This window comes from Carettochelys insculpta, chromosome 13 (genome assembly GCF_033958435.1).
Source record: "Carettochelys insculpta isolate YL-2023 chromosome 13, ASM3395843v1, whole genome shotgun sequence".
NCBI classification, from domain to species: Eukaryota; Metazoa; Chordata; order Testudines; family Carettochelyidae; genus Carettochelys; species Carettochelys insculpta.
Genome location: NC_134149.1, coordinates 20526462 through 20539216, shown reverse-complemented (window position 1 = coordinate 20539216; position 12755 = coordinate 20526462). Strand labels below are relative to the sequence as shown.

At 45.4% G+C, this 12755-nt stretch overlaps 1 protein-coding gene across 2 annotated transcripts in view; it reads right to left on the bottom strand.

Moving 5' to 3' along the window:
- The window catches only part of ATRX (ATRX chromatin remodeler), a 168825-nt gene that overhangs the window by 143183 nt on the left and 12887 nt on the right, over window positions 1–12755 (bottom strand). For both annotated transcript variants that reach the window (XM_075008068.1, XM_075008069.1), the window contains exons 2-3: window positions 9231–9343; window positions 1008–1063 (exon numbers count right to left, since the gene is read on the bottom strand). In XM_075008068.1, the coding sequence (XP_074864169.1) occupies window positions 1008–1063; window positions 9231–9343 (169 nt within the window). The remainder of the gene's footprint in view (window positions 1–1007; window positions 1064–9230; window positions 9344–12755) is intronic.

The window sequence follows — 12755 nt, the reverse complement described above, 5'->3', positions numbered from 1 at the left end:
GAAAAATACTATTCCCTTTGTTCATATCTTATCCGGTGCAATTATTTGTAATAAAATATCATGTAAGAGCTGTAGACTTCATTCTGTGTTGTAATGAAATCAATACATTTAAAAATGTAGAAAAACATCCAAAATATTTATAATAAATTTCACTTGATATTATTTTTATTATTTAACAGGGCTCTAAAAACTATGATTAAACATTAATTTTGAGTTAATTGCATAAATTAACTGTGATTAAGAGCCCTACTATTCATGAAAAGTGGAAAAATTTACCACTATGCAATTTCACAAAATTGCAGCAGCTCCCTTCTGCTCAGCAAAGACTTAGTAGTTTTTTAGAAGTCATACAACTTGATAACTCAAAGTGTACATTTACTCATACATTACGAAGTTTCATAAGAAAAATAGTCAAAATTAAGAAAACTTTGAATTTCTTACTTTTTCTTTTTAAGCTGTGACTGCTTATATGCTTGTTAAGTTATAATGGATGTCATTCATGTATACTTGGAAAGTTATATTATGGTTTTATACCTTAACTTTTAGGAAAAAAGTTCCCTACTCAACTTTCACATTCAGCAGATATGGAAGTGTAATCCACTACAGATTTAAATTCAAATGTAATTAATATCTTATATACCACTGCAATACCAGCATTACTATAAATCTAACAGGTTGAACCTCTCTAGTCCAGCACCCTTAGGACCTGACCAATGCCAAGAGATTCTGACAAACCACAGGAAGTCACCATTGTCTACCAGCATTACCAACATCTGCACTGCTTACTACTGGGCACTTGGAAGACATGCAGGAGTAAATTACAGCTAAATAACTGCACAGAACACTGAGAGCCAGGACTGGTAGCTGTAAACCAACCTTATGGGACTGCAGAAAACTGGGCCACACTCACGATAAGTGGACATCCAGCTAACTGAAATCATACTGGCCTATGGATGCTGCCAGACTAAAGAGAAGTTCAACCTGTATACCATATACGTTATTCCTACCTCTTCCCTGCTGTTTTCCATCAGAGTTGGACTATTTTCAGGTCCACTACTTTTACCTGTACAGAAGGCAAAAGGTGTAATTCACTGAATCACAGAAATCACTATCAGTTCCATAATTTGTAAATAATTTAGAACAGGGGTGTGCAAAGTAGAGGGCGGGTCCCCTCGACGGAGGAGTGGGCAGGTAATTTCATAAGGAGGGACACAGCATGATTGGCTGCTGGGTCTCATGCTCATCTCATTAAAGCTGTTGAAATGTTACATTAAGAAAGCATGTGTACTCGTATTTACATATCCATTAATAAAGCTTTTACATTCTCATGTGTGTCGAAAAGAGTTTTTTCTATATGAACATAATTGAAATTTGTCAGTTTGGATTACATTAGACAGATTGGGGAGCCCCAGCTAAATTACAGGGATGAAAAGTGGGACCCAATATAAGAGGTTTGCTCACCCCTGGTTTAGAATAAACATTTTATCGGCATGACCGAAACATTATTAAGGGGACAAGTAGTGGGGAGGAGCGAGTTTTACACATGAAAATAAAACCTATACATAAGACTACTGCATCATTTATTGCAAAATTTTATTTAGGTTTTGTTTTAATGTTACTGCTACTATTTTCTACTTTTTCCACCAATAAAGAAATCATACTACAGGAGTCAGAGTGCAACCATAAATACTTCACATGAAAAGCAGTATCAACCAATATACACATAGGAACAGGACTGGAAGAGGTCTCAAGAAGTCATCTAATCCAGTCCCTGAAGTGATGGCAAAACAAAGTGTTATCTAGACCGTTCCTGACAGGTGCTTATTTAACCTGCTCCAGTGATGGAGATTCTTGAAACCTCTGTACTTAATACTGTGATGTTAAGAACTGCTATATCAAGCACTGAGCTAACACTGCTAAAAGTGACGTACCCATTTGATATTGTGGAGACTCCTTGTCCAGGCATTCAGACCTATTTCTAGCCTTAATGAACTTTAGGACACCACATCTTAAAACGTGATCAGTCCAGGACTGAGTACTACCTGTATTATGCTTATCTATCACCAAAAGACAGGAAAAGAGAGTTACTTGTTTTGTAACTAGTACCAGAGAGGTAGCCATGTTAGTCAAAAACAACAAAAGTCTATAATGTGCCACAGGACTTTACTGTTTTGTAACTGGTGTTCTTCACGATGTGTTGCTCATATCCATTCCACATTAGGGCGCATGTTCACCACATGAACTGGTGCAGGAAGATTTTCTTTCAGCAGCATCCATAGGAGTGCAGCTCCGGCAATCTGTAGAGTAGCGCCACCACAGTGCAGTATAAAGGGTGCTGCATACTCTTTCCACCCTCAATTCCTTCCTCCCAGAAACTCCAACAGTGGGGAAGAAAGGTTGCTTGTGGAATGGACATGAGCAACACATCTCAAAGATCATCAGTTATGAAAGAGGTAACTCTCTTTTCTTGAGTGATTGCTCATGTTCTTTCCTCATTAGGTGACTTCAAGCACGACCCATGGAGGTAGTTAGAAGTTCATGGCTGCATTATTGCAGCACAGCCCTGCTGAACCAAGCATTATCTCTGACCTTCTGCAGAAAGGTGCAGTGAGGTGTAAGTGTGTGGACTGAGGACCACATTGAGGCTCTCCAGATGTACTGGATCAGCACTTGCACCAGAAAGGCCAACTCTTGGGCTCTGGCTGAAAGGGCCTGAATGATCTGCATAGGGGGCAACCTTTGCTAGTTCATAGCAGGTCCAGGCACATGAGGTAATCCAGTTGGCCAGATGCTATTTGTACACCAGCAGGCTTTTCATCCTGTTGGATGTAGCGACAAAAAGTTAACTTGCAGAAAGGCCTAATGCGTTCCAGTTAAATAGCCATGGTCCTCTGACACCTAGCTGCTTCTCTTCCTCTGTCCTGTGAGGTTTGGGGCAGAACACAATTGAGAAGATATCCTGGTTCACATAGGAGAAGACTGCCTTTGGTAGGAAGGCCAGATGGAGCTGAAGTCAAACCCCATCCTTGAGGAAAACAGCATTGGGAGGTGGGGAAGGGAGAGAAGAGCCTCAGAGTTCAGAGCCCAGATTTCTGCTTACCTGATGTCACAGAGACCAAAAACTCCACTTTCCAGGACAACTGGGAGAGGGAATAGCTGCAATCAGTTCAAAAGAAAGCCTAGTGAGCCAGGAGAGGCAGCGCTATCCCATCCTTTGGATGGTTTGGGAAAGCTACCACCCCATGCTTTGGGTGACTCCAGCGGAACCCACAGCAGCCTGGCCAACTATGGGGGCCTGATGCCAGTAGGACAGCAGGGTTTGGGCTTGCCCTCACACACACCAGTAGCAACAGGAGCTGCAGGAAGCAGAGGGATCCAGACCCAGGTTGTTTCGGTGTGCCATCTTCCAGTTGGGTGGTTCCACTTCACTGCAGCAAAAGGAAGCAGAGGAACCTGGACCCAGCCCACTCTGCTCAGCAATGCAACTGAGAGGCCAGGTTACTATGTTTCCCACTACCACACTGAATGTGGGGGAGCCTGACCTCTGCTGCAGGCCTCAAGGTAATACACCAGGTCAGATAGCTCAAGGGGATGGGACTAGAGAGAATGGGTGCCACAGGGATGGAATGCAGCAGAGCCAGGGTAGGGCTTGGGAGGAGAGGTGAGGTTGTTGTCCAGAGCCCCACACTCCCATAGGGACAGCTCTGGGAAGAAAACCACATTGAGAACCCACTGGGGAACAGTGTCCTGCACCTATAGATAAAGTTGCTCAAGACCTCAAAGGAACTGCATTGTCACGTCAGGCTGGAACACTGTCTGTCCCTGAATGGCTCACAGAAAGCAGAGATGGCTGCAAGACAAACATTAAAGGAAGAAATACTCCAGACCTTAGTGCCTCAGCTGCAGCATTCAGTCAAGAACCAACTCCACTGGAGTATGTTCTGGTGAGGTACGTTGCTGTGACGCCCTACAGCAGAACTTCATCCATTTTGCTTGGTAAGTCATCCTAGTGGAAGATTTCCACTTTCCTAGCAGGACCTACTGAACTTTTTCCGAGCAGCTACACTCCACCTTGCTCATCCATAGAGCATCCAAGCTGTAAGATGCAGGGATGCAAGGCTGGGATGGAGAAGCCAAGCCTGGTCCTCCAAGAACAGTTCCAGACAGCTGTGGGGGAGGGTATATTGCCAGGACCAGGTGCATGCCAAATCAATGGGAGTGAGGCCAGGCTAGGGTGATCAGGATGACCTGGGTCTTGTCTTATTTGATCTGATCCAATCAGAGGGATCAGCAGGAACGCATAAAGCAGGCCCTCACACCATGATAGAAAGAAGGTGTCTGAGAAGGAGCCTCTGCCCAGACCACACCCTCAACAAGAGTGATTGCACTTCCCCTCTTTGCCACCAGGCAAAACAGGGAGCCTCACACCTGGAAAACTGTGTGGGCTACTTCCAGGTGGAGCAACAAATCAAGGTGAGAAGTCACTGCTGGGATGATCTGCTAGTGCACTGTTGACTACTGAAAGGTGAACTGCCTCTTGGGGGGAGGCTCAGGTGAAGATTGGGACTCCTCCAGAACCTTCTCTGGAGCAGTCCACCACTGCAGGGATGTAAGTACTTACAAGGGTATCATAAAAACTTTGACCAGATTGTTCCTCAATCAGAATATCTTGATACCAGCTGCTGCTGGAGTACCAACATGTGGAGCCTGGCATAGCACACCATGTACATACATGCCATCATATGCCCCAAGAAGCGTAGATGCTGACAAGAGGCAGGGAAATGCAGATCCCTCCTGTATGAGGTGTCACAGGGCTTGGAACCTCTCCAGAGGCAGGAAGGTGCTCATATAGGTGGAGTGGAGCACCATCCCAATGAACTCTAATCTTTGAGCTGATAATACTGTAGACTTGTCACTAACCAGGAGACTCATAGACTAGCGGGTGTCTAGGAGAAGTGCTGTGTTATATTGGACCTGGGTCTTGTCTCTGCCACCCTTGAGAAACCAGTTGTCAATGTAGGTGTGTAAATCTGGGGTAGACTAACACTACCACGCTTTTAGTGAATACCCGCAGTGCCATGGCCAGCCCGAAGGTGAGGAATGTAAACTGGTAGTAAAAGGAACCCTCTGTTGTGGAACACAGGCAGAACTTCTTCCCTTACCCCAAGCCCCAAAAGCTCCTGAACCTCCTCCATGAATAAACCCCTGTGACAGAGGCCCCTGAAGAGGGAGTGGGGAGGGGAACTGAAGGGGGATAGGGGTGGAACAGATTTGGAGGCTTGAACCCTGGGAACCAGTGGCCAGGATCTAGAAGTCCAGCGTTATAGCAGTTCAGGACAGAAGGAAGTGGGCAAGGCCGTTTCCAAAAATGGTGGGAAAAAAGAGGGACAGGATCCATGGGTAAGTCCAGTATGTTGCTGTCAGGCATACTTTTAAAGAACTTTTTGGACCTTGTCTGGAGCATGCTGTGCCTACAGAGGTCAAGAGTTGCTAGCTGGCTCATTCAGCATTTATAACGCAGGCTCTTAGCAGGAAGCACCTGGTGCTGCTGGCTCCCCAGTGGGGCAGAACTTACAGCCTTTAGGCCTTTGAAGTGGTGGAAGAGTCTTAAAGCCCACGTAACTTGGTGTCTGTTTGCTCTGCTAACAGGGCATGGCAATCAAACGGGACATCATTCAGTAACTGCTGAGCCTCCACAGACAGTCCGATGCCAGGATGCCCACCACATGGGTATGGCAAATGACACTGTGCACACTGTAAAGTTCATTGCATCAGCAATTGCCTGGAAGGCCACCCTGGCAACAACCAACCCTTCCTCAAGGAGCACTCTCAACTCCTCCTTCAAAGAGTCACGATGCAACCCTTCAAATGTCAATTTCTGAGTGGAAACAGAGGTACCTATGGACCTCTGTGGCACAAAGTACATCGTTTCAGCCCTCTCAGAAGTGGGGATCAGGGAGGAAGAAGTCTGCCAGATAACATTACTAATCTGTAGAACAACTTTGTGTAGTGGTAGGGCAACACATCCTGGGGTAGAGGTGCTGAGCACATCCAAGAAGGCATCTGCCAGCACCTGTAACTCCTCTCTGCTAGACCCAGGTCTGAGGCTAATCTTTTCAGGATCGCCTGATTTGCCTTTGCATTATCTTGCAGCACCAGACAAAGGGAGCTCATAATGGCCTCATCTGGAAGAGATGAAGAGAAGGCTCATGCTAGGGTCTCCACTCCCTGTCCCTGTGGTCACCCTGAGAGGTCCTCAAAGATTTCTTCCGCAGTAGCTTATACCTGTTTAGAGGGTTTGAGACACCAAGACCAAGGGGGTCTCAGACATACCCAAGACCTATTTAGGAACCTGGGGCTGCTGTATAAACCCCAAGGGTTTCATGGGAACCAGGGTGCTGGTCACTGATAATCTAGCTAGAACAGCTGCAGCGCTGAGAGGTGAGGCAGCACAAACAGCATCTGCACTTGCTTGGGTGGCAGGGATCCTTGTTCTGTGCCAACCTCCAAGGCCATGAGTGCACTGACTATCTGACAATCGGGAACAGAAAGGCTCACAACTACCTCCCTCAGAACAGGACATGCTGAAGGCCTGCTAGTGTCCCCCTCACACATGAAGAGCCTCTACCACAGGATCCCAATGTTGGTTGGGTAAAGGCAGACCTGTTACAGTCACCCAGCAATCTATTCCTCTTGTCCTTGCCTAGACACCAGGACCTGGAATAGAACCGAAAGCTGGAATGAGTCCGACAGTCTGAGGAACATCAAGGCTACGTCTACACTAGGGAAAAAACTTTGAAATTATGAAATGAATATTCAGCGCCTCATTAGCATGCTGCTGGCCGCAGCACTTCAAAAGGACCGTGTTTTGATCGCACGCGGCTCAGCTACACGGGGCCCTTTTCGAAAGGACCCCGCAAATGTTGAAATCCCCTTATTCCTATCAGCTGATATATAGCTGAAATCAGGGGATTTCAATGTTTGCGGGGTCCTTTCAAAAAAGGCCCCGTGTAGACGAGCCGCATGCGATCAAAACGTGGCCCTTTTGAAGTGCTGTGGCCAGCAGCATGCTACTGAGGCGCTGAATATTCATTTCAGCGCCTCATTAGTATTCTCTGATTTGGCCATTAGCATGGCCATTTTGAAATTCTGGACAAGTGCAGACATGGCCCAAGACTGCAAGGGCTGTCATGACAGGAACCAGTGCTTAGAAGACAATGAGCAAGGCTGATATTCTATGGAACAGTGTCAGGAGTGGTGCTGAGGCTTCTGTGACACTGATCATTGTTCTCAGTTCTTGTGCCAGGATGGGAGGAGGGTGCACCACAACAGGTCTGTGCCACTGTACCGGGGAGACCGGAGGGATGTTTGCAATGCCTGCATGTCTGAGGCTTGATGGCTTCCCATGGAGGAACACTGGAGTTCTAGATAGGTGACTGAAGCAACAAGTGGTGCTATGGGGGAAATGCTCTCAAGATGTCAAATGAGGGCCTGCCTTGAGACTAGGGTGCTGTAAGTATTGGTGTCACTGGTACTGACATAGCCGGTATGTACTGTGCTGCCCACTGGACTTCCAGTAACAGTGCCTCAAGGTGCTGGAGGCCATTGTCACTGCCAAGAGCTGATAAATCAGGGTGGGCACGTTGGGCCACTCTACTTAAGTCAAAACCCAACTTCCTGATGGAGGTGATGAACAGCTCTTCGCAAGTCTTGACTCTCCTTGTTTCTCCTTTGTCTTTCAGAACAGACAATGCTCCCTGGCTGAAGCCTTCACCTTACTCACTAAAGTCAGCAAGAGCAAGCAGTGCTAAGTGGAGGCCAGCACAGAGAGGGCACTCCATACTGAGGTATCAATTTCAGCTATAAGTGAGAAATGAACATCCATTAATTTCAAATCAAGCAATAATTATTCTACTGCCACTTTCAACCACCCACCATTGTGAACTGTTTCTGTCAACTCACAGGCCAAGGACGGACAGGATCATGGGATTCACTTCAACATAGAACCGATTAGAGATAACTGTACTTTATTAAGCTTACCTACTCCACATTACTGCAAATTATTCACAAGGTACACATTAGCAAACAAAGTACAATAGGATGTATATGTCTGGATAAGAGGCTATCTGGAATGCTTATGTCTCTTTCTGCCACAGGGAGTTGCAGTCCCAAAGTGCCTCACATCAGGGCCACAGAGGACATTGCTCCAGCTGGGAGAACAGCTGAGCCGAGAGTCCCCAGTGAAACTCAGCTAAGGGTGAGACCTCACAGTGATTTTGTCTCTTAGCTATTTACTAGGTGTGCGCATATTGGCTCAATGCCACTTTTAGCATTCTCACGGGTTTGAAGCCAAGGTTGACCCGGTCACTGGTTTTTCTAGGTTCCTACATGTAATCACAGGTGTTAGAACTGATATCACTATCTCGTGTTTATGTTTATGAAGTCCAAGGCTGTAACACAGGGATGCGAACTTGGTTGTGCTACTCTTGCCTTACGAGGCCTACTAGCATGTTACATGACTGTTTCTTTATGTTATCACTTACAAGACACAAGACTTCAGGTTTTAAAAGTACAGATCAGGAGCTCTGGTTAGCTCTTTAATGCATTGAACCAAATATTAAACAGTTTTGTTCCCTAAAACAGGCTCACATTTCCTATAAAAATTCTTGTAAAAAAGTGAAGTCAAATAACGTTTTCATTAATATTGTAATATGTGTTTCATTTTGAAATAGAGTTATTTCTTGCAATATTTTATGGGGTTTTTTTCCCCCACTGGTGTGCCATGAAAAGTTTGGCATCTTAAAAGTATGCCTATAGATGAAAAAGTTTGGAAAGTATGGGTCTAGAGAACACTTAATCCTGCCTTGAGTGCAGGTGACTGGGCTAGATGACCTGTCAAGGTCCTTTCAGTTCTATGGTTCTACATGTATACAAAGCATTTTTCTAAGAACTATAGCCTAATTCAGTGCACTAAATAAAACAGTGATTAATGAACATCCCAGAAGAAGAGCATCCTACCTGAACACAGACACTTTAATCTTCCATGAAAAGGAAGACTGAGGACCAAATACTGGCATATACTTATTGTTTTTATAGCGTTCCACTTAAGATAACAGCAAATTCAGTAGTGCATATCTGTTACATTAAAATGTAATTTTATTTGGCTACATCACAAGATGTTGCATACATGTGTACATTTAAAAGAAGGAAAAACATGTATATATATTTACCTATACTTTTGCTCATAGATAATCTTGGAGGAGAGTTTGTGTCTTCAGATTCTTCAGATGAGTGAGCCAAAAAGTCATGAAGCTTCTGCACCAATGTGTTCAACTTGTTTTCACTGATAAAACAAAAAAAATTAAGTACACATTTGGCTTTGAAGTATTAGCGCGTAGGACTACATTAGTACAAAGTAAACAACAAAGCACGTCACATGGCATGTAATAAGAAAAAATGAAAGATTTACAAAAGCCAAGAAACGTGCATTGCTATTCAAAGAAATGAACAGGAAAGAATGGAGCTATAAAATTCAGTCAGAGCATTATGCTTAACTAAGAGATTCCTTACATCATAATTAAAAATAGCAAAACAAGAGAACACCACTTTGTGGATACATATTGGAATTGCTAACAGTTTCTCTATATGGCTTAAAAATAAACCGTGAAGATGTATTTATTTACTGAGTGTCTCACAGAAGATGACCAGAAATGTGTATCTTGTCAAAAGACAAATGTATAGAATTGACTGCCTGGTATCTAATTAGTTTACTGACATTACAGTTAACAGTAGCAACAATAAACTAAAACTTTCAAAACTTCTTAAGAAAATGAGTTTGTTTTTTTCTATTCCCCTACTTATGATTTGGATGGCCTTTTGTGTAGATACAAGAACACTCAAATCTGTACCCAAGTTTATCTTCTGCCTTTTTAATTTTAACTTCCACTAATGCTGCTACTAAAAACAACCACTTTCAGGGCCTGGGGAAGAACATGTAGGTGGACTGTCCTGAAACTGTGTGAGAGAGATGTCATCATGCTTGCACAACTATCAACAAAACTGACTGCATATAAAGTGCATGCAGCAAACAGAAAAATGTTACTGAAGTCCACTAGTCATCTGAGGCTTTAAAAATATTTCTCTACTGGAAATATGATTTTCAAGATGCCCCTTTAACGGGAAACAAACGCTCACATGAAAACTCATTCAATTACATATCACCAAACATAACTTAGAAGCCAAAAGCAGAAGCCTATTTCCTCTTACTCTAGTAACATGCTGATGTCAGCAGTTTTCTCAACTAACTGCCCCATGTTGCTTCCAGCAGCTTCCATTGGCTGGGGATGGTGAATCGTGACCAATGGGAGCTGCCAGCAACTATACCTGCAGAAACTCAGGTAAATAATGAGTCTGGCAGACCACCTGTGGTTAACCCTGGCAAACCATGTCCCGCCCACAGGCTGCTTGTTGTCCACCCCTGCTCTAGGAAGTGAGAAAGACCAAAAAATTGACTGGTCATTTGAATATGCCTTTTGAGAACCTGTTCCTCAACCTGTCAGAAAGTCTTCCCCTCTGATCCTTGAACACACAACTCTCCAATCTAGCCAATCTGGAAACAGCACCAACTTTCTGAAAAATCCCATCAAGCCATCCCTCCTTCCTCATAGAATGAGGTTCACAGGCACGGTGACAGAATGCTCCCAACATGGCTGACCTCTTCTGAGAGGCCTCCAGTCTCTTGAAAAGAGTCTGCAGTCTACACATAGCCCAAATCATGTTTACACTGCCAACCTCTGTCAACTTGTTGTGGACACATTCTTACCTGCCCTGTCGACAGAACAGCAAAGCAATGTTGGCAGACATCCCACACTGCCTGGTGTCTTCTTCAGTCACCAGGCACTATGAGAATACAGAACATGGAGCAAGGCATTCTGGGAATGCTGAAAATATCCTGTCATCCACTTCTTTTTATCAAACTCCATCCTCTCCCCGCTCCCCAATGCTTCTGGCTTACTTGAATGCCATTTGAAACTGGTGGTGCTTGCTCTGCACTGCAGCATTTGCTGTGAGAAGACAAGGACAACAGACTTCTCTCCTATGCTGTGTTCAATGTCCTGAGTGTACCACATGTTGCAGCAGAGCAGCTATTTCAATTAGCGTCCAAAGATGAAGACACAGACTGACAACAGTTTGTGACAGACAGCAGTGCAGGTGCATTGCCTTTCACTAGCACATAGCATCTGTGCAATGTAAACTGTCGCTTTTGTGAGTGGTGCGATCACATTGTCATACAAGTAGGGATGAAGAACAGTGACTACAGAACTTCAGGAAGGTTGCTTCACACATTCTAGAGTGGTGTGCTGAACTGACCCCCAACCCGCAGCACAAGGACACCAGAATGAGCACTGCTGTCTTGGTAGAAAAGTGTGTGGTGATTGCTTATGGAATCCCTGACTGATACTGCTCAACTGCAAATCAGCGTGAAGCTGGGAAGTCTACTGTTGGGACAGCACTACTGCCACTATGCAGAGCAATAAATCACATTTTGCTGCATAGGACTGTGACTTTGGGAAATGTGGATGACATAGTGGTTAGCTTTCCAGAAACGTGCTTTCCAAACTGTGGCAGCTCAATGGCATGGATATTCCAACTGTAGGGCCAATCCACCTTGACACAGAGTGCATCACTCAGAAGGAGTACTCCCAATGGTGCTTCAGGTGTTTGTGGCTCACTGTGGGTGTTTCATGGACAAATTCAAGATTGTCTGGAGAGATGCATGATGCACTCATCTTCAGGAACAGTGGCCGGCACAAAAAGCTGCAGGCAGGAACTTTCTTTCCAGATCACAACATTGCACTGGGGGATGTGGAAAGGCTCACAGTGATCCTTGGTGACCATTTTTACCCCTTACAGCCCAGGCTCATGAAGCCTTACATGGTGCAGTTCAACAACAGGCTAAGCCAATGCCACATGGCTGTTGAATGTGCCTTTGGCAGACTGAAGGGGAGGTGGAAGAGTACGTACAGGAGGTTGGACCTTATAGAGGATCATATTGCCCTGCTTTTGGTTGCATGCTGTTACTTCCGTAATTTATGTGAGAGTAAGGGGGAAGTGTTTGCTAATGAGAGCCGTGTCTACACGTGCACGCTACTTCGAAGTAGCGGCACTAACTTCGAAATAGCGCCCGTCACGGCTACACGCGCCGGGCGCTATTTCGAAGTTAACTTCGACGTTAGGCGGCGAGACGTCGAAGTCGCTAACCCCATGAGGGGATAGGAATAGCGCCCTACTTCGACGTTCAACGTCGAAGCAGGGACGGTGTAGTTGTTGCACGTCCCGCAACTTCGAAATAGCGGGGTCCGCCATGGCGGCCATCAGCTGAGGGGTTGAGAGATGCTCTCTCTCCAGCCCCTGAGGGGCTCTATGGTCACCGTGGGCAGCAGCCCTTAGCCCAGGGCTTCTGGCTGCTGCTGCGGCAGCTGGGGATCCATGCTGCAGGCACAGGGTCTGCAACCAGTTGTAGGCTCTGTGTATCTTGTGTTGTTTAGTGCAACTGTGTCTGGGAGGGGCCCTTTAAGGGAGCGGCTTGCTGTTGAGTCCACCCTGTGACCCTGTCTGCAGCTGTGCCTGGCACCCTTATTTCGATGTGTGCTACTTTGGTGTGTAGACGTTCCCTCGCAGCGCCTATTTCGATGTGGTGCCGCGCAACGTCGAAGTTGAACATCGACGTTGCCAGCCCTGGAGGACGTGTAGAC